General features: G+C 33.5%; 1 protein-coding gene across 2 annotated transcripts in view; it reads right to left on the bottom strand.

Annotated features, from left to right (window-relative positions):
• Window positions 1-26,532, bottom strand: part of LOC118192199 (carcinine transporter-like) — a 128,206-nt gene that overhangs the window by 5,447 nt on the left and 96,227 nt on the right. For both annotated transcript variants that reach the window (XM_085827184.1, XM_085827185.1), the window contains exons 5-9: window positions 23,421-23,589; window positions 16,993-17,125; window positions 11,410-11,522; window positions 7,896-8,110; window positions 5,623-5,804 (exon numbers count right to left, since the gene is read on the bottom strand). In XM_085827184.1, coding sequence (XP_085683310.1) covers window positions 5,623-5,804; window positions 7,896-8,110; window positions 11,410-11,522; window positions 16,993-17,125; window positions 23,421-23,589 — 812 coding nt within the window. The remainder of the gene's footprint in view (window positions 1-5,622; window positions 5,805-7,895; window positions 8,111-11,409; window positions 11,523-16,992; window positions 17,126-23,420; window positions 23,590-26,532) is intronic.

Genomic DNA, 26,532 nt, shown 5'->3' with positions numbered 1-26,532 from the left:
TTCACATTAAGAATTCTGCAGCACATTCTGCGTTCGACGCTATGGCTTAGAGAAAGACAGTCCACATTATGTTTTTTGCCTTTTTAAGATTCAAATCAGCATTAACCACTTTATTTACAGATGAAACTGAGCATTTTAATTATTTTGCAACTGTCTTGGCGGATTTTCTTTTAATATTAAGGATTTTACTTTTGCAACATTCGAAACATTCTGTTTTTTCCTTGGATATGTATTTGGAACAAGTTTTCCACATGAAACCAAACTTTCACGTTTGTTTCCTTTCTTGTTGACAGTATTAACTTTAGATATCGTTTATACCGTTGCAGCTTTAGATAGCGAAAAACCATGGCTTTCAAAGTGTTTTTAATAACTAGATACAAATATTTTTCCTTTGGAAAGAGCACATTGCTTCTTTAAAAGCACCTTTTGCATGAAACAGAACTATCAAGTAGCAGAGGATTATTTATACCTTCAAAAATATAGTTGTTAAAAAAAGGTTAAAAAAAGTTTAAATAGAATTCCCAAGCAGACGATGTTTTACAACAAATCAAAATCATCTAAAAAATGTGGAAACGCCTTTGTACAACTTTGTTTTTTCGTCAAGGTAAAATCAACTTCTATGGTTCCGCCTTATAAAACGATAAGCTGTCAATGGAACCAATGGAATTCTAAAACAATGTGCAACATATTTATACTAAATGATTCATTTTCAATGATATGCAACGTTTTAGAAGAAGATAATTTAAATCCCAATTAAAACATACCAGCGCAACTTTTACCTCGGGAGTAAAAAATATACTACTACGTAACGAACTAATCCTAAGCCTAAAAAATGACGTTCTAAAGACATCATCGGAAAGCGAAGCGATAATACTTTAATGTTTTGCTCACATATTCGAGATTCTACGTATCTTCGATATCACGATCTGTTCTTGTTTTGGATACTACTAAATTCAAATAAAGACAGATTTAAGATTGCTTTTACAGAGACTTTCGTTGCTAGATAACATTTTATCAGCATAGTTATATGATAATTTTTATTACTACGGATAGAACATTTGAATTCTTGAACGCCGCGAATATTGTGAAAGAGTCGAGATTCGAAAATTAGGATCTTCTTACTTCACACGTTATCCGAATTCCAATCGAAACCATATTAAACATTATAACTCAAAACTTTGAAAATATTACTTTTATTGACTTTTAGTAGGATCTTTCATTAAAAAAAGAACGCATAGTTTGCAGAGATATTCTAAGGTTTTCTTAGTCACAGAGCATTTCAACACTAATAATCAAAAAGATTTTTCAGTACGTCAGATATCATGATTGATAAAGACCGAAGTAGATCGGACACAGAGTGATTTTCACAGCTAGCTTTATCGCTGATAAGTTTTCCACATTATTTTGTAAGACTTTCACTGTGTAAATCTCAGTTACTGTAGAAAGTTATGAGTCTTAAGAACTAGATAGCGAATAATCGCTTAAGTTCGGGTGACAAGAAACAACAAGATAGAAGGGTAACTAACCCTTTATTATTCCAATAAGATTTAACAAAACTCCGCCTGGGAGTGTACTAACAGAGCCGACACTTGGACGTGAACTTAAGAGACTAAGAATTAAACTAAAACTAAGATTAACTAAAGAAATATAGCCGAAGCTATCAAGATTCAAATCGAGTGGCCCCTTAACTTATTTGACTACGAAACTTAGCAAGGGCCTGAGTACAGCCGAGCGTAATAACAGCTTTGAGACAGAGAGTGGCCAAAAGGGCAGACGCGCGTAAATCAGAAACTCTGATTCTCTCTGACTCTGTAAGTAACTTCGTGGTTTAAATACCGCTCCTCCTCATTAAATATTCAGCAAGATTCCAAAACTATGTTCTGGCCGGAAGTAGTAAGTTGAAGTTAAGAGTTTGACAGGAAAAGAACTTAAAATTTAACTGTTAATAGAATTAACATAATCCTTACAATTTAAATTTACCAAAAAGTCTTATAAAGTTCGTGTTTCTTTAGGAGCATACAATATAGGCTTTAAAAGGACTATTGAAGAATTATCTTCTAGTCTCATGAAACAAATCAGAAATCAGAAGAAGGGTGTACAAGACCCTTTTTATTCAAACATAAAATTAACAAATGACCCGACTTCGGTTGCAATAAGCCAAGGACTTCGGCTTAACAGAAGAACGTAACAACTGATAATTTCAAGGTGTAGTAGCTCGTAAAATACTAACAGCTCACAAAATACTTTAACGAGCAGGAAGGGCTCTGGTTTGTAGTAAACCGGCGAGACAAAGCCAATGGCTAGAACACTCAACGCTAACGCAAGTCGTTAATAATCACAGCACAACGTGGAGTGGAATAGACAGATATGCTCTAAAACTAGCTTCCGAATCTCTTGCTTAAATAGCAGTTCTTTCTACCTTAATCTGAATAAACGCTCGTCATCTCATTTACATTCTGGCATGAAAATGGTTGAAGAGGGTAATAAGAAAGTCTTTCAACTCAAAATGAACAATTAGTTAAAATAAATAGATAAACCTCACTGTCTTTATAGTGCTTTTATGTACTCTAAAAATAAAGAGGCTTGCTTTTGCTGTTTCTTAAGTTTCTGGAAATAATACAGGTTTCTTCCAGGTTTAATAGTAATCTGTTTAAAATCTTAGAATAATCATCTTTAATACTTTCTTTAATTTAAAAGTACGCTAGGAAAATGCAATAAAATTGAAATATTATTGAAGCATTTTTTTTACGTTGACAAAATGAATTTAAGGATCCAAGAATTTTACTTGTGTGCTTCATTTATTAAATTTCATTTTTATGGTTTTAATAAATATCAGTGTATTCCTATAAATTCCATTTTTAAATTTGTTTTTCCTTAATTCGTTTCCTCTTTTAAAATCCATTTTACGTCTTTTTCTCATTATTACTATTATATGAAAGATGCTATAAATTAAAAAACTATTTTAAGATTGAGATTCGAGAAAAATAAAAAATTTCCCTAAAATTTGAATAATGAGTGTTAATATGCAGACGATAACCGAATCTGTTGGAAATCTCAGCATTTTAGCCACACTATGTTTATCATTCGAATCTTGCTTCTTAAAAATTAAACAGAAAAACAAATGAATGAACCATTTTAGTACGTTAGGAATTACTTATTCAAATGAACTGCATACAGATAAATACGTGTAAGAGACATTGAAATAGAAGGACATCGATTGGCATAAAAGCAATGTAATAACAAAATATTTAAACCCATTCTCTATAGTTATCACGCATCAATCCCATTAAGCAACAAATCTTTGAATGTTTTCATGTTACCAGTCTTCGTGTTATTGCACAATTAAACCTAAAGCTCTTTTATTGATATCATCATTCGACTTGAGGTGAATTGTGAGTAGGCATTCTTTTAGAAAGGTGCCCACAAAAGATTTGAAAGATAACACTTTTATTAATCACGATGCAGTTTGATAAGTCAGTTTATGGGAACGGATAGTTTCTATGTCTTCCTAACTTTACCAATGATAAAATGTCAAGAAACCTAGTGAATTAAGTACCGAATTATCGCTGCGTTCAGGCAGTTACAACGGAATCTACCTAATGCATAAACGAATCTTTATATGTTATATTTTTATAAACACATCGTTAAGTATGCAGTATGAAGTGTTTCCTTTGTCTGCTTATGTTCTAGTACAGGGGTTCCCAATTAGGTATATACTAACCCCCTGGAAATCTAAATTAATTATTTATCGGTATAAAGATACTATAACATTTAGTACTAAAGAAATCACACTTTTTGTAAAAATATATAATTTTTTATGCAGTGTAGAGAAGTAATATACAGGAATACATGAAAACACAACCAAAAGCAATACGAAGAACGCATAACTTCCTCAGATGTCTTATATACAAAGCGCTTGCAAAATTTAAAAGAAGATTTTAATATTGGCTTCCAAGGCATCGAAAATTTGAATGTGCCAGTACGGTTTAAAGAACTGCTGATTATCAAAGAACTGCTGAACTGCGATAAAATGCATTAATAAAGAAACTTAATTAAATAAATTAAACTCAATTGCTGAACTGCGATATATTTGATCTTGATATTATGATGCAAGAAGAGTTGATTCAAGCTCAAGTCTTTTTCAAAACACATGTGGATGAAAAATTTTAGAATTTTAAAAGAGAAATATTCCAAAAATAAAAATTGTTACAGAATAACATTACTGACTTTTCCATCTTATTACCTAGCAAAAGTAGACTTTAATCAAATCAAAAATTCACTCAAAAAGTAAGAAACACTTTAAATATTTAAAAAATTTCATCAGTACATAAAAAACAGCCATCATATTAATTATCTAACTTTTATGTAATTGAAGTCTTTGATTTGTATTTTAAAACTTATTTATGATTGTATTTGTAAAATTAAAAAGAATAATACAAAAAGAATAAAATAAAAAATAAATTTAAAAAAATCTGAACGGTTTTAGATTTTAAATTACGTCCAAAGGGGCTTTTTTTTAACGTTTTGTGTGTTACCTCTATTTATACTACATCATGTTCTTTGCACTAAAACCATAAAATTGAATTCAATAGCATTGTCGCAAAATAATTTTCAAATGAGCCTATCTTTAGAATTTCCGGTACACAGTTCCGCCCGCTGGAGATAAAAAAGTTTTTTTTTTTCTCCCCGTAGAGTGTTGCCATTGCTCGATTTGAAATCTTTGAGTTTGTTAATCAAAAATTCGTTAAAGTTTTACAAAATATGAAATCGATCATAGAACAAATTCCAAATTTCAAATTTGGTCTTCCACATGCTCATATTCGTAGGAGGATGACGTTATTCAAAATTCGATTGCTCTATGTACCGTTGTTTTATCACAATGCGAGAAATATACATACATTTATGCAGATTTTTCATTATTTAATTTCTTCAAATATAATGCAGGACTCTAACATTAGGTGGTAACAGTCTGAAAAGTCAAACAGACATTTATAGTGATTCAACGCAAAATCGCAAAACGAAAACAATAGTCGTTCAGAGACAAAGCTCCTTTGGACTAAAAATAATTTTTCTCAAAACTTTTATTGATATTCTTAGTCTTATTGTTCTTTTAAAGTTATTTATGTGTTATTATAATTTTATTTTATGTTGCGTATTACACAGAAAAGGCTAAGGAGACGATGACAAAGCGTTCTTTTAAAAGTGGTTAATGCATAAAAAATGTTGAGAATCCCTGTTGTGTATACATGTCCAATATGTAATCCCAAATAAAAGAGAAAGCTTTTAACCTTGATTTAAATCGATCGACTTTCTAGATCGAAATTTTTGCTTTAAATTTTGGCCCCAATAAAATGCTACTCTAAATACTAATTGGTGGCTATATTATACAAAGCATTTTTTAACTATTTTTATTTCTATATTGGCCACATTTTAAACGTGATTCATTATTAACATTGAAATTATATTTCACTAATATCAGTTGCCAGATCGTCTCAGCTATAAATATCTACATAGAATCCCTTCCTTCTGTTCGAAGAGCTAAATTATGTATAATGAAAATTGGTCATTTCATACCGTCAGTAATTGTTGATATAACGATTTTTATCAACCTAGTTTTCTTACCAGGTAGACTACATAAGGCACTAGGAGAGTAGAACCGGTTCCGATGGTACAACTCATGCCCATGCCAACACCTCTCAGTGAAGTGGGAAACAATTCAGGGCTTTGTTGATACAGAGTCATGAAAGCGGAACTGGTGCCAGCTTTTGCAAGTAGAGAAGCAGCAACTCCCACCATTTCGTATTCTGGTGAAAAATAAAGAATAACATTTTATTTTGAAAAATGTCATGGAGTTTCATTTAGATGCGTGTAAAGTTTATACGCAAGTTTGAAACAATTCAGTAAGTATAATGATTATGTATTTATTAAAATTGCTTCAATTCAGAATATTTCTTATCAAGCTATCGGCCTCTAGGATATTATGAAGAACATTCATGTCAAATCACAGAGAATTCTGGATATACTACAAATTACAAGGATTTCCAAAATCATATCAATCTTGATAAGATCGCTGATTCGGTTCACAAATACACTAGGAAAAAAATACAGCCCGATTGCATTGACTTAATTTTAAAAATTTCATTAATCTGATTTTTTTTTTTTTTTAAATCAGCCTTAGATTTTTAGTACTTTTTTGCTTGAAGTACAGTCGCAATATATCAATACTGTTTTTAGTTCCTTTGAAATGACAGCTCATATTTAACTGTACTCTGTGGGAAGAAAAATTATTTACTATTTAAAAATTATTTACCTTTGTTTGAAGAGACGCATAAAGTATTTTTAGGTTATAAGTCGCATTCTTTTTGGTAGCAAACGAGCTCTAGGAAGACTGTATGAGTTATCCCCAGGTCTTTACAAAACAGAAGAAGGGTGTAAAGAACCCTTTATTCAATCACATAACGCTCAACAGATGGCTCCACTTGGTCTTGCATAAGCCAACACTTCTGGTTTAATTCAAACAAGTAATGTTGAACATAAAATAAAATGTAATTAAACTAGCCTAACGGTTCACAGGATAATTTAAATGCGCAGGAAGGCTCTGGCTCATAGAAGCCGGCGGAAACAAGCTGATTGGCTAGACGCACTCAAGACCACAGAATCAAATCGCTAGTAAGTTGAAGTAACAACGTGCTCTTCAACACGTATTAAAAATCACCTTCCAAAACCTTCGCTAAATAGCACTTCTTTCTAATTTAATTTGAATAAACCAGAGCTATCTGATTAGCATTCTGGTAAGAAAGTGTGGGTGAAAATGACAACGAAAGGGAAGCTGTTTTAACTAAAAATTAACTGTTAGTCAAATTAAATGAATCTCCATAGAGTGATAATGAATTAACCTTCTAAAGTGAAAATACGCAAAGGAAAACTGGATAATAATGCAACATTAAGGTTTATATGAATCTTCATATGTTATATTTTTATAAGCACATCGTTAAATATGCAGTATAAAGTGTTTTCTTTGTCTACTTAAGTTTTAATACAGGGGTTCCCAGCAAGGTCGATATTAACCCCCTGGAAATCGATGACATTTAAATTCAGTGACTATCAAGGGATCGACTTGGCGAACTCTTTCTGAGCACGAAGGTCATTTTAAGGTCTTTAATGGCGCTATAGGCCGTACAGTATTATTTATTATTGACCGTTTATTCGATAAAAATTTTAAAAATGCAGTTTTAATAACAAGATAGTTCAAAGTAGTAATTATACATATTTAAAAAAAGAAAACAATATTCTTATCTAGAAAAAAATGTCGAGATCTTATATAAAATTGCGCTCATAAAAATTTAAACTATCCCCCCCCAAAAAAAAGCATTGAATACATTTTCGAATATAGTATTTACGTCCTTAAACTTAGGACTCTGGATGTAGTACAAGTTATTTAGAAAACTTGGCTGCACGTGCAGACCAACAGATTTACCAAAGTGAATTTTCAGTTGTGTGTTATAACATTATAGGGAAACGTATGATAAAGTACACGTATAAAAGAGCCTGTTATGAATAAGAATAGTTTGTTCAAATTATTATAGTCATAGAAAACGACTTTACAGGCTGTAAACGGCCGCGGATTTACAATTTATTACGGTGTCGGTATTATATCCTGAACTTCAAAAATAAATAAAGATAGTTACAACTGGAAAGTTATTCATTGATCCGATGCTCCGTTATTGAAACTTTTGGTGGATAACGCACATAGGAGTTAATCATAGAATACAAATCAAAGATTATAATAAAATCCTTTGCAGATGTAAAAAAATATGTGCGTTGACATTCATCTAATATTAAATATTTTTAAATACATATTTAAATCTACTAAACGTGCTTTTTTTATTCATTACCTGGAGGGAAAATTACTGGAAGAAGACAAGCAATGGTAGACAAAGCAAATGCGCAAACAGAACACCATCTCCTACCAATACGTTCCATAAACAGCCACGTGGATATGTGCGCAGGTATTTCCACTAAAGATACCAGGAAGAAATTCAAGAACTCACTACCTGCGAGGTTCTTCACATTCATCTGGAGACCAAAATAAGGGATAGAGTTACCCATCCTGTGAAAACAAATTTAGAAAATGGAAGTTGTTGCTATTGAAGAGGAAAACAACAAATGTTAGCAAACACTGAATACCAACTATACATCGACATTTAATGTACGCCGCTTAATTGAAGTCATTTTAGATCAGATATAGTAGATCATGTAGTATATCATATAGTATACATATAATCATATAGTATACAGTCAAAAGTCGTTAATTCGGACACCCATAATCCGGAATGATCTATAATCCGGAGCTGAAAGCTAAAAACTTTCTGCGCATGCGCCGCGTTGACACATGCGCATAGGCGTTCACGCGTGCGCGTAAGACCTTTACGATTGCACATATGCGTGTGCGCAAGCGCAGAATACGTTTTCGCGTGCGCGTTTAATCTATAACGGACGGTATAAGCTAAAATTATCTAATTATCTATTTCAGTTAATGTTGATGATTGCGTTGTTCCTTAATCTTCGAATTGGATGCGGCTTATTATTTTTTGCAGACTGTAAGAGCAATTTTATAAAAGTAAACTTGAACTTTCGATTATGTCAAATAGAATTTCCGATGCTGGAGCTCCCAAAGGATCTACAAAACGAAAGTATGTTTCGATGTCCGTCAAACAAAAAGTGGGATTGCTGCAAAAAATGGATAAAGACATGAAGAAGGTGACAGAGAGGTTAGTGAAAACGAAAAAATTTCGATTGACAAGTTAGTCGGTATATTCGGCACAGCAATTACGGGACTTGAACAGCGGAACTTTGTAACTGAACAAGAAATTATATCTATTTATATAATTAAAGAGAAAGTATTATCACATAAAACGAAGCAACTTAAACAACTTACATCGAAAGAAATGTTTAATAAAGTAAACAAATAAATATTAAGCTTTTTCTTTTTGTAAATTTGGATACCCTTTAGATCATAATTGTTCTTTATTTCATAAATTACGGTTTCATATTTTTAATTTTGTAATTTCTGCATGCCATCTTACCAGATTTTAACTGATGATCTATAATCCGGAAAAATCGATAATCCAGAATCGCCGAAGTCTCGACGAGTCCGGATTAACGACTTTTGATTGTATATGTAGTACAATGTATGATCATATAGTATATGTAAAATATAAGCAAAGCCGGGACAAGGGTAAGGTCACTTGCCTCAGGTGAATCACTAGAAGGTGCGCCAAACTGGCTATACGAATTACTTTAATTATGTTTTTAAATTTGTTAGTTATTATTAGGGGAAAAAGCTTCGGCAAACGTAAATTAATAAAGCAATAGGGAGAATTGCAAGAAAAACTGGAAAATAATCCAGTGTGCATCTCGATGTCATTTATTATTTATCAAGAAAGAATTTTTTAACATTTTCATTCGAAAGTTATAAACAATTGACTATATTATTTTTCTGAATTTATAAAGCTACGATTAAGAAATACTTTAAGAATTGTGGTGTAATTTGAATAAGAATTATGATATTTTGTTTTAATACATTTACTTTTGATAATTACAAATGTAGTTATTTTGATATATACTATATATATATATACATATAGGGGTGCGCCTTTTTGCCTCAGGTGAAAAAATATCTTGGTACGGCTCTGAATATAAGTATGATAATATAGTATATGTATAATATAAGTATGATCATATAATATATATGATCATATAGTATATGTATAATATAAGTATGATCATATAATATATATGATCATATAGTATATGTATAATATAAGTATGATCATATAATATATATGATCATATAGTATATGTATAATATAAGAATGATCATATAGTATATGTATAATATAAGTATGATCATATAGTACAGTGTTTCTCAACTGGATTTACTCCAAGGACTGGTAAAATATTTCGGTACGTTCTCGCGAACCGGTAAGTTTAATAATTCGACCCATTGGCACAATTTTTCACATAAATAAATCACGAAGGCAAAAATAACCGGCAAATATTTCTTGCGGACCGGCGGTTGAGAAACACTGATATAGTATATGTATAATATAAGTATGATAATATAATATGTATGATCATCTAGTTTATGTATAATATAAAAATATAAGTATAATCATATAATATGTATGATCATATAAAATATGTATAATATATAAGTGAAATTGAAATTATGAAAAAATTAACTAAGTTCTAAGCCTAAGTAGAATGTAATACTTGTCAAGTAACGAAACATGGTGAAATAGCTGCATCATCTTATAAAAAGGAAAGCATACACAGTAGGTGCCTTTCTGTGATTTAAACTAGGATTTTAAATGTTCTCAGTCAATGATGTTCCATTACATAAAATATATATCATCGTTCGATGAACGCGTTGTCTATAAAAGAAGGCTTAACACTGATAAATATTCATGAACCTATGATTGCATCTATGAACACTTTTCTTTGCTTCCACCAAAATATTCGCTGTCATGTTCAGACAGAGGACAGCATCCTTCAAATATAAACCTTGACTACACTGCGGTGCAGATGTACCCATTGAAGAAACACTTCTTAAAGCCGAAGGAAATGTGTCAGAGAGTAGATGAGTAACAAATTCTTAGACTGTTACGAAAATGAACATCAGTGAAAGATTTACCGTAAGAAAAGTTGGAGAGGTCGAAGGTTTACGCCACATGGATACCCAAAATATTGATGCCAGAAATGAAGTAAAATCGGATCGGATGCTCCGTAGAACTTCTCTCAAAATGTCAATAAAAAGTTTTCTTCATGGCTTGTGACAAACAAAACAATTCTTCATCATTGTGACCCATAAACAAAACAAAACCGGGTGTGAAATCAGAGTGAATCTCTCCTCCACTACTTCAGAATCTCCAGAGAATCAATATTCTCTGGAGTTGATGGAGATGTATTCAGAAAAGATATTCTATAACACGAATTTAAGCTATTATCCCTGGAGTATTACATAGACAATTTAGCATCCTTCCAGTTCGATAGCATGATGCTGATGGAGATGTATTCAGAAAAGACATTCTATAACACGAATTTAAGCTGTTATCCCTGAAAGATTACATAGACAATTTAGCATCAATCTTGTGTCTCAGACGAAAGCAAAAGGATGTTAAGAAGAAAAGAGAAAGCAGAAAGATGCTGAAGGAAGTTTCTTCGAAGAAATAAGCTATTATTTTTTAAATACGTCAAAGAATTTACGAATCTAATTATTATAAACCTTAATTATCATAATTTAAATAGATCGATATAATCATTTCTCCAAAGGTTATATATGCATAGTAAGCTACATTTTGTAAAGGTGTCTTTCAAAAATAGGAAATATTTCACAGGATAACTCACCAGCATATGGTAACCAGCAGAAATCTTTTCCTGAGAGTCGGGTACCTAAAGAAATCCAGCGGTGAATGCTGATCTTCTCCGTCCTTTTGTTTCTTGATTTTATCGCCGAGTTTCTAGATAAATAAAAATGTTAAATGTTTTTTCTAGAATAACAAAATAATACCGAAAATTAATTTCTAACAGGCCTCTAATTATCCAAGGCTAACAGTATCCAGACCACTTGTCCTTTTTTCTTGGGCACGTAAAATTAAGCTAATTTATTGATGTGTTTCAAATTAATTAAATTCATAAATTTCATAAGGTATTTTCTCTGTCCTTCCAGCCTGCCTTAGTGGTGTAACGGAGCACACTCGGCACGTATTCGAGAGGTCCAGATTCGAGTCCCAGCGAGGGCATTGCTCATTTTTCATATACTCCTGCTTCAAAATAACCTAAAACTCTATAGTGGAGTCTGAACTAAAAGTGTTTCAAAATACCTAATGATTCTACAGTTTATTGCAAATACTATCTGCAAAAATGTGAGAATACGTATTAGTTTGCTAGCGTTATTATGCATGCAAAATAGTGTTCTATTACAGCAGCGTTTCCCAAAACAGTTTATATAGAAAATTACATCTATGGACCTCACATTTCAATCCATTATTTAGTCAAATTATTATTTGATACTCATTCTTTGTAAGCTTTAAAAATAATACCATTTAAAATCGGATCGGTCAGTTTAAATAAGCTTGTATATTTAATAACAGAACATGACTTGTTAGAAATTGGTTCATTTTAAATACCTATATTATCACCGGCTATTTTTTTAAACTTTCTTCTTAGATTCAAGTGACCATCGGAAATAATTTATTTTCGTTTCATAGAATTTCCATTCCAAGAAAATTTTATTTTATATAGTTACCATTATTATTGTTCTAAAGTGATAACAAATAAACACAGCTCACTACAATTACTCAATTATCAAATAAATATTTACAGATGTTGTTTGCACATGTGAAGATTGTGGGCAAGTGTTAAAAAGTTAGTTTGCAAATGCTTTATATTGAGAGATAAATTAATTCCTGCAATTAAATTCTTTATAAGCTCAAAATTGCTCATATAAATCCATTTGGGATAAAAATATTATACATAAGCGCAAGTTTTCCAACACGGAAAATATCTATGAATCTTTCAGGCATGAATAAGCAATGCCATTTAAACAAAGAGAAAAAATCGAAATCTACTGTTTTCGGCAAGAAATAAAATGCCAAATATTTATCCAAAAAGGTACATACTTTCGAAAATTATAACTACAATTCTGAAAGAAAGCCCATCGACATAACTCGTAACATAATCAACTTTTAAAACGTCTGTCTGTACTCTGAATAAAGTAATAAACAAACAATTAAATTTAAAAGAAGCAAAACGAAGTACAATATCCAACGCATTTTTCCCAGACTTGTGGCAGTGCGTATGACCAGATTCAAATTCTTTACCGAAATCATTTATTTTATTATCAAGAAATACAAAAATTCCTTGATATTACATATGGCTATATATATGAATGACTGCAATGGAATGTGGTCAATTTTTTATAAAAAAAAATCTAAATGAATAGAAAAAGATTTTGAAACTTATTTTAATTAAAGTGAAATTTGAAAGTTTTAGTAAAGAGTTTGTGATCATCCCTGATTTTTCATAAAACAGTAAATTAAAGAGTCAGATAAAATGTAAAAACCCTCTACCTATTATAAAAACAAAGTTTTGACTCTCTTTTATTAAAAATATAAATCCTAGCTTTTTTTCCGTACACTGTAAAAGAATATGAACTCCACCTAAAAGAAGAACTCGCTCATAATCCAGCTACATCTTTTGATATGACAGTGATGGAATAGTGCCCTTAAAGAATGCTGGAAATGGAATTTTTACAGGTTCGAGTAAGGACAATTGGCAAACTACGAAAAGTAATACAAGATAAATCAGGAAAAATTCCCTGACAAAAATAAGAAATGTCAATTTTATTAACAAAATCTATTAGCAGTTGAGAATTACAGCAATACCAAGCAGTTAAAAGAATAAATACAAAAATAAATATTATTGCGTCATATAAAATGTCTGTACGGTTTTTGCCACTAGATAGTGTTGATGCCTATATATCCGGCAACACTCACCCGACTGTCTCAAACGAACATGGCTTAAAAGGTGACATTCAGCTTACATTGTTTGTGAAGATAGTTTTCTCATTCGTTGCTCATGTAAAAGGTTACATTGATTTGAAAATGAGTGAAATAGGCTATGTGATGCTTTTTTACTATAAAAAGGTAAAAACGCTGCAAAAACACGCAGAAAAATTTGTGGGATGTACGGTGAAAATGTTGTGACTGAACGATGGATCTAGGAGTGTTTGCTCTATTCCGCACGGGAAATTTCAATGTCAAAGATGCACCTCGATTTGGTCGGCCAGTCACTGAAAATGTTGATGAAATTTTGCAACTGGTGGAGCAAGACCGGCACGCAAGCTGTCAGGAAATAGCGGAGGCACTAAACATCAACCACATGACAATTTGGAATCATTTGAAAAGAGAAGGATCCAAAAAAGAAACTCGATGTTACGGTGCCACACTGTCCATTATGAGCTGCTTCAATCCGATGAAACCATCAATTCGGCCCTTGTGTTTGTGTACAACTCGACCGTTTGAACGAAGCAATCCAGAAAGAGCGACCAGAATTGGCAACAGAAAGGTAGTTGTGTTCCATCATGATAATGGGCGGCCACACACATCTTTGATACCTCGGAACAAATTGACGGAACTTGATTGGGAAGTTTTGATGCATCCACCCTATAGCCCGGATCTTGCATCGTCTACTATTTGTTTTGGTCTCCGCAAAACTCTTTTGATAGTAAAAAATTGGCCCACCGAAGCTCCGCTGAAAATTACTTGGCCAAGTTTTTCGACGATAGACCACAGAAGTTTTACACCGATAGAATTATGAAGCTACCAGAAAAATGGTCATAGATAATAATGACCAACAAAATTTTGGCATTTCCTGCTCCGTGAACTTAATCCCACTACAGGTCCTCCCACTCCTTAGAACCAGGCGCGGAGGTTCAACCTCCGCACTGGCCCCTCAGAGAGGGAGGCGCATCCGAGAGGTGTCCGGGAGACTTCCTGGGCGAAGTCTCCCGGACACGGCACTAGTTATTTGCTACCTACCAGTATTCTAGTTATTTGCTACCTACCAGTACTATGATTCCAAATTGTCATGTGGTTGATGTTTAGTGCCTCCGCTATTTCCTGACAGCTTGCGTGCCGGTCTTACTCCACCAGTTGCAAAATTTCATCAACATTTTCAGTGACTGGCCGACCAAATCGAGGTGCATCTTTGACATTGAAATTTCCCGTGCGGAATAGAGCAAACACTCCTAGATCCATCGTTCAGTCACAACATTTTCACCGTACATCCCACAAATTTTTCTGCGTGTTTTTGCAGCGTTTTTACCTTTTTATAGTAAAAAAGCATCACATAGCCTATTTCACTCATTTTCAAATCAATGTAACCTTTTACATGAGCAACGAATGAGAAAACTATCTTCACAAACAATGTAAGCTGAATGTCACCTTTTAAGCCATGTTCGTTTGAGACAGTCGGGTGAGTGTTGCCGGATATATAGGCATCAACACTATCTAGTGGCAAAAACCGTACAGACATTTTATATGACTCAATAATATTTATTTTTGTATTTATTCTTTTAACTGCTTGGTAGTGTTATTTGCTACCTACCAGTCGCTCGGGGTGCCCGTCGCAGCGGGACATTACCCAGTGAACCCGGAGGATAACCCCCGGGCTACTAGTACCACGCCGAGCTAGGACGTGCCAGACCCCGAGGCCGGGCAATAAGTGACCTTTCCCAGGGCCTTCAGAATCACCAAGTTCATAAATTTTATATCCCCGAGGCGAGACTGCCTTGGTACAGATCCTAGCCAGTAGCTTCGCAGAGTTCTCTACGTCGACCTCCGAGGGGGGGATAATAATGATGATCAGTAGGTACTTGATTAAAACTGATTTTCAACAAGGAAAATTTTTCTCCAAAAATGTGCTAAAAAACCGCGGAGACTTTTTATATGGCCCAATATTACAGTCTGCTATACCGTTTGAAATTAATGTTTTGGACAATAATTATATTAACTAGGACTCAACATACAAATATTCTATAGATGTTTTAGATTGAACAAAGGATAAAACTGCAGACATTTTAAGGTCATCTTGCACACTCTACAGCAGGGCTCTCAACCAGGGCGGAATTCCCTCCAGAGAATTTCATAGCTTCAGGTGGGAATGCGTTCAGACTTTTATTTACCTATTAAATATTTAGTTTCAGTTTATGAATATATATGAATAAAAAAGAAAATCTGAAAGGTTTGAAATTTTAAATTACGTCCAAAGCGGCGTTTTTTAACGTTTTGTGTGTTACCTTTATTTATTAAATATCACGTTCTTTGCACCTAAATCATAAATTTCAGTTCAACAGCAATATCACAAAATAATTTTTAAATGAGCGTATCTTTAGAATTTCCCATACAGAGTCTCCCGCGCTGGAGATAAAAATGTTTTTTCTGTAGAACGTTGCCATTGCTCGCTTTGAAGTCCTTGAGTTTTACAAAATATGAAATTGATAATAAAACAAATTCCAAATTTCAAATTTGGGCTTCTACATGCCCATATTCGCAGTAGGATTACGTCATTCAAAATTGGATGGCTCAAGGTACCACTGTTTTATCACAAAGCGAGAAACATACATACAGTTATGCAGACTTCTCATAATTTAATTTCTTCAAATATAATACAGCAGTCGAACATTTGGTGGCAACAGTTTTAAAAGAGAAACGGACATTTATAGTGATTCAACGCAAAATCGCAAAACGAAAATAATAGTCCTTCAGGGACAAAGCCCCTTTGGACTAGTAAAAATCTACTTTGTTATTTATCAACATTTTCTATACCTTTTCTTGCTTAATTTATAAAACACATTGTAAAATTATTTAAATTTAAATATAGGTATTTTCGAGTTTGGGAAAAGAAGGGGGATGATCGTCTAGTAATACTGAAAGGGGTGCATGGGGCAAAAAAAAAAAAAAAAAAAGTTAAGAATTGTTAGGCTAGAGATTAGTATGAGCTGACTTTTAGTCTGAATTTCAGGTCGCCGGGCCAAATTCTGCATAAGGCTAAATTTTTGGTGTATCGGTCGCCTTTTGTGGTGCACTCTGGGAAGAGCTCTCGGTTATGAGACGGCTAAATGCACATTGGCTTTGGCCATTTTCAATGAATGCATTTTAAATGCAGGTGTGCAGCCATTTTGTTAAACATTTTTAGAGCATAAGTAATTAATAGATAGAATTGCAAACGCTTTAGAGACGGCTACAGTTGTGGATGTTTTCATGCGATGAAACAACCACGATGCCCATTACTTCGTAATAACAGCATGCTTTTATTTATACCATTTTAGATAATAAATAGAATCATGCTGTCATTATCAATATGTAAAGTACGCTGTCCTGTTTCTACCATTTTAGACTGTATAAAATTACATTTAAGTTTACAAACCTGAATTTTCTGCAACAGTTCGTTTCCTTCGTGAGCTTTCTTCCCGTTTATTTTGCTTATCCTTTTCATAATTTCTGTTGCTTCTGTATATTTATCTTGGGATATCAACCAGCTGGGAGATTCGGGTATTAGTCTGCAAAGAAAGAATTTTTCAATTTAAACTTAATCATTTAAAAAGAACATCTTGAAAAAGCTGTAGACATAACAATTTGAGAGTAACAAAATAGAATATGATGAACTGAACGATGATGTAAATAGCAAACAAATTTTACTGTAGAGGACCTAATCATTCTTTTGAAATTTTAATTTTCCAAGTCGAGGCACAGTGTGCCCTCTAAATTTACTTACAGTTGTGCTTTGCAGAAATATAGCTGGGCATTACCTGAATTTGGTTATCATACGTTTTGCCAATTCTTATTCTCCAATGACAGGACTTCATAAAGACACAAGGACGCTTTGATGAGACACAGAAAATGGGGAAAACACGGAATTAATAAGAGAGTAAGAGACTTATAAGCATCGCTTAAAAGAAAAAGTTTTCTTCAATCATCTGAAAGATTATTACTTGGGAAAGGTGCAAAATACATATTTGTATTTTCATTTTGTTTAATTTTTACTCTGCTTAACAACATAATCATACGAGTCTGATTAAACCAGCCTGAAGCCCGATGCATAGCACCTATTCAAGGGATCCTTAGTAGCATGTTTCCTCATTTTTCTTAGGAAAGAGGGAAAACCAAAATTTTGGAGAGCTATAGGGCAAGTTGCAGGTCCCCAGAATGTAGATTTGTAGGCTTCTGGGTCTTGGGTTTAAATGGTATTCAGGCCTTGTAATCCCAGCGGTTCTCAACCTTTCGACTAACGCGTACCATCTAAATAAAAACTAAAAAACGTAATTACCACCGCTACATTTTACAATGATTATTTTTCAATTTCTCAATAGAAATATTAAAAATAAGTATATTTTGCCATTTGCACACCTATTGGCTATTATGTCTATGTCTAAATCTTATCACTTAGTAAGAGACAATTGACCATTAACGGCCTTTACCAATATATTATACTTGACTTTTAAATGCTTGAGAAATCAAGAAAGTTGTATCCAATACTATGAAAGTACTTGTGCACATGCTGTGCTAGAACCCAAGAGATTATTAACGACGGAGGCTCCTGCGCCGCCGTCCATAGAATAAATAAACTTTGAACAAATAAGGCGTCGTGTGGCGCCATCTATTACTAGGGATGAAAAGCATTTTAGTTGACTGGAGCTCTAATTGTGCCATCTCTTGCAGGATGTATTGTAAGGCATTTTTAAAATTTCATAAAAATTATTCTTCTGATAAGCAATAATTGGAAAGTGAAATGCTGAAAAACATAATTTGCTATACACTGAAACGTTTCACAAGCGTAAAAATTATTTACATACAAAGTCTACCTGCTTTGGCAGGACTTAGTTTTAACAGGAAATTAGAATCCACTTTTAATTTTGTTCTGCATTTAATTTTTAAAAATAACATGGAAGAAAAACTTTGTTCACACAAATAGGTTGTGCAAAAAGGCGATAAAAATTTAATACCTTTTTTTGAAATGCCTTTAAAGTTATTTTTGGGTTCAGACAAAAGTTAACAACTGTATTATTTTTGAAATATTCAGTTCGAGTTCGATCACAGGAAATTTCTATCAATTTTTCTTTTTCTTCACGAGGTTTTTGAATTTAATAGTTAAAAATACTTTTTCTTTTGCGTATCACCTATTTTTCTCTTGCGTACCTCAATGATATGCGAACCACCGGTTGAGAACCCCTGTCCTAGAGAATAATTTTACCCAGTTTAAAATGCTTGATTGTCACTGCAAATCAGTCCAATGACCAAAAACTAAATTCAGAATTAAGATTATTAGTTGACGAACCGAATGTTAATAGTTACTTTTATCCTTTTTAACAACAGCTTGTATATTTTAACTCACAGAATAAAATGCGTTTGTAAGGAACTGTCCTTTGACCTTTGGCTATGGAGAACACAGGTGCGCTGCATTTAGAAAATGAAGTGTTGGTATAAATGAATAACTTTGCTCAGCTGTACGCAGGGTCAAACTGAGGCAGACTTTATTTCTAAGGACTTAGGTACAGCATTGCATCGTAACTTTCGATAGCCACTTAGTTCTTTTGAAGTAAAGCATAGTGTAAAGTATATCTCCACCGAATTCTCAGTTTTCGAGGATATTAAATTATGAGACAGTCCTAAATTTGTCAACTTGTAAGAAATTTTCTCTCTCCTTACCACATGCTTTTGTGGTGTAATTGGAAGCAAGTCTAGCTGGCAAATGGGGAGTACGGAGTTTGAATGTTGGCGAGGGCATTTTTCAGGTTTCCTTCTCTGAAATAAATATACTACAGCACATTGTAATATGAGAAAGACGGCGCAAAAGTATATATCTCAATACAGTTGTTAATCGTAAAAGAAAATGTTGTTAAGGAACTTTGACATCCGAAGTGCATATTGGCAATTTTTTAACATCCAAAATGCTCTGGCCGTTAAAATGCAAATAAAAATTTATAAATTATAGCAGTATTTAATGATGCAACGACATTTCCCTATTTGCCAGAACTTCAAATTCTATTTTGATTTACTAGAAGATTGATTTTCGGAACGGAAATACAAGATAAAGGAACAGATACTATGTGTAAAATATTAACTTGCATCATTATTAATGCACGAATTTTACTCGTTTATATTTTGTGTATTTACTTCTGTTCATAATATATTTGTTTTCGGTCAGTGTTTATTCACACGTTTAGAAGAGTTTATGCTAGAGCTTTAACGCTCCATTTTTAATATAAATTAAGCTTCCTGATTAGTTCCCTAATACTCTTATATATTGGAATAATCCGGCAGCAGCACGTCGATAGTAAATTGAAGTTGCAGGAAGAACACTTCTCGTAAAAATGTATCCATAAATACAATACTTCTCGTCGTCTAGATGATGTCCAACCTAAAGCTGGAGTGCCTAACAGATTAATGTCATCCCGAGGAAAAAAAAGCGATCAGCTGACTTGCATTTACTGAAACAACCTAAATCATTACAGGTTACGCACTGTTAATTTACTTAAAATATCACATAGTACACAAATTCGTGTTCCGTTAGGCTCTTACTTTATTCACAGTGATATAACTTGGAACATTACAGATTACACACAAAGTTATGTTACATAACATATTATATGCCGCACAATCTCTTACATTATTCACAGTGATTTTTATGTTGCTCTGTGCATTTAGCAAGTTTCTTCATTTAGCATTTGGGAGAAAGGAAAAAATAAAAATAAATAAATAGCATATATATATAATTCTATTTATTTAAGATTATTCCAAATTTTTCTAATTAGATTTTACTAATTAGTTTTCCTTTTGCTTTGGGGAAAGGCCAGAATTTTCGGGTGAAGTATTATAATTATAATTAAAACACATTGAAATGGTCCATCAGCTAATTCTGGATACAGAAAAACAGGTATATTTGCAAAAGAGAGATTTTAAATTTCAAAGTTCCCCCTCCCCCCCAAAGAAGTGACACTGAGGTTAAATGAATTCATCTTCTGTTTTTGTTCATTTTTCATTAAATTTCAAAAAACATTTTTGGAGTGAGGTTTTGATTCTTTGAAATGTTTTCGTTTTTAACATTATAAAATAAGAATTTTAAAACAAAGATATTGCATTTATATCATTATTTGAAATTTATTAATTATGAATTTCAATTTCTGGTCTTTGTGAAATATCAGTTCTAAATTTCTTACTTTATGTCTTTAATGACAATTTTCTTTTTGCTTAATGCGCGAAAATATTAGGCATGTTTGTGTTTTGTTTTCAAAAGAATTGTTTTGTAATTATACAGGGTGTTTCATAGATCATAGGACAAACTTGGAGGGGTAGTGGAGCGTACTAAAACATGCATTTTTTGTATAGGAATGTAGGGTCTAAAGTGACGGGTTAAGGCAGGAACGCAAAAAACGACAAGAGAGGAAAATGTGTTTATTTACAAAATCAACGCAAAGTGCTTCTTTGCAGCAATACAGTATTCACAATAAATGTTCAAAAAAGGAAACACTAACAGTAATAGGAACTAATGCTGTAATTGGCTGGCAATGCAGTGGTAGTGAGGCGCACAAACCACGATCCGATGCATCAGAGGATCATTCGAAACTTTGATGTAGAACGTTATGGGTGAGTTTATGCACAGGGAAAAAGCTGACATGCATCTCATGTACGGTGCTGCTAATGGGAACGGCAGAGCAGAGCTACATACCAGGAAAAATTTCCGAACAGGCGTATGCCGAAGCACACAATGTTCGAGAGGTTGCATCGGTCTCTGTGAGAAAAAGGGTGATTTGAAGCCACCTCTGACACTAGGGGTGGAAGAAGTGCACGACAACCTCGCATTGAAGAATCCATCTTAAACATTGTGCATGGATCACCTCAGACAAGTGCAAGAGCTATTGCACGTCGTCTGCAGCTGAACCATTCCACCATTTGGAGAATATTGCATGAAAATGGTTTGCACCCATACCATTTGCAGAGAGTCCAAGCCTTGCAAGAGACAGATTACCCTCTTCGAGTTCATTTCTGTCATTGGTTCTTGCAGCAGTGTGCGGGGCAGGCGGATTTCCCGTCGGATGTGCTATTCACGGACGAGGCAACTTTCTCACAGGATGGCACTTCAATAGCCACAACATGCACGCGTGAGCAACTCATAATCCAAACACAGTACACGTCCACATTGCATTCCAAACCCGCTTCTCCGTGAATGTGTGGGCGGGTATTGTTAACGACTACCTCATAGGCCCATACCTCTTAACTGCACGTACAAATGGCTTATGTTATCATATTTTTCTGCAAGAGGTTTTGAAGATTTATTGCGAATACTGTATTGCTACAAAAAAACACTTTGCGCTGATTTTGTACATAAACACATTTTCCTCTCGTGCCGTGTTTTTGTGTTCCTGCCTTAGCCTATCACTTTAGAACCTACATTCCTATAGAAAAAAATTGCATATTTTAGTACGCTCCACCACCCCTCCAACTTTGTCCCATGATCTACGAAACACCCTGTATTTATATATATAAAGAAATTTAGAACAAATTTTTCACAAAAACTATACAAAAAAGCAAGATTTTGTTTTGGAAAGGGAACTGTTGTGGCGACAATAGGATTATTTGGAAAAGCCGGGGAAATGAAAAATCAACAACGCCTTCGTCGGGAATCGAACCGAGGACCTCTGGAATACCGGCCCCAGTGGGCAGAAACACTACACCAGGAAGGCTCGCGAAGAAGGTGAGAGAAATACCTTGTAATTGAGTTCGACATACCTCCTCCTGAAGACGTTATGCCAAAGTTGATTAGATTCCTCTTCTTCCCTGTTCATTTAAATTCCGATCTGGTTTTTCTTATCATCGTTTATTTTAATTTTTACATTTTAAAATATTCTTATTCTACATTTATAGGATTTTTATGATGTTCAATTGAATTTCAATTTTTAGTCTTTGTGAAAAATTTGTTCTTAATTTCTTTCTTTATATTTTCACTAATCAATTTTCAGCGGCATAATGGGCGACAATTTTTAGAAGGATTATAGATTTTTCTTTTAAAATTATTTGTATTTCTGTATAAGAAGTATGCCCAGCAGCCAAGGACTGACGTTCCTTCAGTTTCCTGCCAGCGCAGAGGATCAGAGAGCTAGGAGCAGACGTTCTCCGGAGGCAACATTGACGAACCTTCCAGGAGTTTTGGACGAATGGTGGTGTTCACAAACTGAGAGTAGCGTCAGCAATCGTGTAAAAGGTTGAACTTTGTTCCAGTTACAGTGATGTGCCAGGATTGCCTAAATTATCCTGTGGACTGTGTCATCCTTGAGGGGTTGCCCAACAACTATATATTAATAACTATGTGTGGACATTTTTCTGATTCATTCATAATAATTCAGATAATAAAGCAGGATAATTTATACCTTCGTATCGGGCTCTCCATTCATGCCCCAGATAATAAGATAAATAACAAGATAATAAGATAAAACTAATAAGATAATAAAATAAAAATGATTAAATGATAAAATAATAATAAAAAATAAAGAGAATAATAAAGAGAAAACACAACAAAACAAAAAAGACTGAAATATATATAGTAAGATTAAAACTATTCTTGCATATGCAATATACTGTACAAACAGTGCTTATTATTATGCATATGAATGAAAATAAAGTTACACATTCAACAAGATAGTAATCTTAAAAAAATAAATAAATAAAAATTTTAAAAAAGATTACTATAACAGATTATTTAAGCAGAATGTTTTAAACTGGAGATTATGATTTTACTTTTTAGAAATTTTTTATAGCTAGTGTTTATTTAGAAGCAAATTTTTGTAAATATTCTCTTACTTCCAGAATAAGAGTAATGCCGCAGCCGTGGCAGATGTAGTTATGCTGAGATGGATCCAATTTCTTGTTAACCATGCGATTAAAGGCAGAAGGCAAAGACCAATCGTCCAAGAAGTGGTCGAAATTCCGTTCATTCGAGTCCGCATATCAGGATTTACTAGTTCGAGAACTACGGAAATAAACAAAAAATACACATTTGTCTGATTTAGGAACATAATAAAAAATTTTTAAACATATGAGGAAACTAATACGTTTTCCATTTTATCTTTCATCTTGATAATTACATCTTAATTACATAACACCTGTTAAAAATTAATAATTTCAATAATAATAATAATCTCTTATTTGTGTATCTGTTACCGCTAAAGCTCGAAAATCGTTAATGTGGCACATTACCTAGCTAATCTGCAGATTAACTGATTTGCTCCGTTCAAGGGCGGAATCAAGAGTTCTTCACATTTTACCTAGGTAATGTGCACGTTAATGGCTTTCGCCTCGTTAAAATTAAAAAGTTTCTCTTATTTTCTTTCCCACCCTCTCCTTGATTGTATTAATTTAATTCTTTAAATATCGAAAAATAAATAAATAACATTATGTTAATTTCCTTAGTTGCAATAATATTCTAAACCGTTTTATTCTTTGTATTATAATTTTTAATTGGTTGATTATTGATTCTATTAACTAATTTATTGATGGTTTGATTGTTTGATTGTAGTAACTGCATTTAGGTATTGAAAAATAAATAAATAATATTATGGTAATTTAAGGGCACAGAAACGTTGCTGTAGTTTCCGAAAAAATCTTATTTTCACTCTGACGAGTACCTAGTAGGTAATGTGAAGATTATCTAGGTAATTTTTCGGATTACCTATGTAATTTGAAAAATGAAACAATTTTTCGCACTTTAACGGATCACACTAATTAATCTGCAGATTAGCTAGATAATCTGCAGAATAACTAATTTGCACACTTTAGCAGTAACATATCAATATTTAAGACACAATAACACGCCGAATAAATACTAATTCAGAAGTCAAACAACAAAAATCAGCGTTATATTTACAAAATATAACTCTGTTTTTTTTTTTTTTTTTTTTTTTTTTTTTTTTTCTTTTTTGGAAATAATACAAATATACTCTGATTTTTTTTAAAAACAAAAATTTTTTTATATGTAGTTTGAGTTATATTTTTAAAAACAAAAATATAACTCAAACTACATATATAAATAACAAATACAAACAGTACAGTACAAAATATAACTCTGATTTTTTTTTTTTTTTTTGTAAATATAACGCTGATTTTTGTTGTTTGACTTCTGAATTAATATATCAATATTTATCAGGTATGTTTGTACGGTTTCGCTTAATTCAATTAACTAATAATTAAAAATTATGTTACCTTTTCTGAACTCCTCAACTTCCCCTCGTATTTCCTCACCAGGATGCAAATTTTAAGTTAAGTGAAATAAGTATTTCAACGGGTGAGCCTTGGAGTTTATTCAAAGCGTGTTTTCGCTAGCCAGCCGACGTTACGAGTCTGTCCTTGCTGGTTGCTGAAGCAACATTGTTAGCCTTAACTTAAAGTATTAGTCCAGCACTACCCTTTAGCTTTGAATTTATTATGTAACGATTCTGAAGTTCCACCGCACGTTCTCGGTGCTATCCTAAGCACGAAGTACACGTCTTTTCCGTTCAGAGTTTGAATAATAATAAAGAGTTATTTTTAGCCTTCTTCTCCCTACGACTGTACTAGAAATCCCCAGGTTTTTTAGCAGGATCTAGTAGAGTTTGTGTTACCAAAGAGAACACGATCCTACATGCAGAGCTGGATTTAGACTTGATAAGGCCCTAAGCTATTTGAGATATGGGGCCTTTTATACGTCTGTTATACTATATTATATTTTAATTTTTTTGGAGCCCCACAAAAATAGGGGCCCTAAGCTTATAGCTTGTGTAGCTTATATGTAAACTGCACTTCCTACATGTAGCGCCCAACAGAATTCGAACTAATGGCTGAAAACGATGCTACAGTTGAGCTAGCCTCATCTACATCACAAAATCCGCCGACTCTTGGTAATATAATGGAAGGGTTCGGTTAGATCGTTGAAACAATGCGGGCCTTCAAGGAATCCGCATTGACATTCGACGGAAGAGCGTCGGTCAGTAGCTTCCTAGAACAATTGTACAGCCATTTCCTACTGTATCCGGTCCCTGAAGTTCAGAAGATAATTATAGAGACAACCGCTTTCAGACATGGTGTTTATCAAAGGAGACATGTCAAATATATTTTATCAAAGGAGATACATCACAGCTCTGAAACTTCCCATAAAAATAGTCGTACAACACTTCACAGTATCATAGAGTGCAATCAGTTGTTACAATTCAAACTATAAGGTCTCGTTCAGACGAGGGCGTAAAGGGCATAAGTAGTTAAAGCCGAGCTCCGTTGCCAAGGCAACCAGTCTGTGCAACGTCACAAAATCTGGTTTAGAGCTCGTGGCATAGGGTTCAAAATTTTTCAACTTTACGCCGAGTTTGGTATAAGCGTCGACCAATCAGAGAGAAGCGGCGTTCTACAGAAGATTTCGCTGTCACAATATCAGCAGAGCGAACGCGGGAAATCAATCGAGCAGGAGAACAGCGGGGGAAAGTTGTAGACACATCCACGCATGCGCGAATTTAGCTTCTCTCATTGGCTACGGCTTAGACCGCGTTTTCGCAAGTGTGAACGGAATTCCCGTATTTTATGCCCTTATGACTAGGCCTCTATGCCCTTTACCCCGCCGTCTGAATACAGCCTAAAGAACTTTAAACGCAACGCAGTCCAAAGCACATCTAAAGAGCGAAGCTAACCCAGTGATAATCTCAGAATTCCGAACTCACGCTGAACTAACAACTGAAAGCAGATGTTCTCTCCGGTCTTATATAGTTTTCATCTGGCCGCTGAGATACTTCTGCTACTTTCTGCTTCTTGAAATTACTGGAAGAGCCGAATTGCGGTCACAGCTACATAGAGCATCAATAACAAATATTCAGTTGAAATATCAATTTCCAGTTAAAACATCCATAGAGGATCAGAACCAAAATATCGCCAAGTTTGGCGATTTTGGTTA

This window comes from Stegodyphus dumicola, chromosome 11 (genome assembly GCF_044657685.1).
Source record: "Stegodyphus dumicola isolate Sdum_Otavi_A_Nest chromosome 11, ASM4465768v1".
In the NCBI taxonomy this organism is placed as follows: domain Eukaryota; kingdom Metazoa; phylum Arthropoda; class Arachnida; order Araneae; family Eresidae; genus Stegodyphus; species Stegodyphus dumicola.
This window is presented reverse-complemented; position numbering and strand designations above follow the sequence as displayed.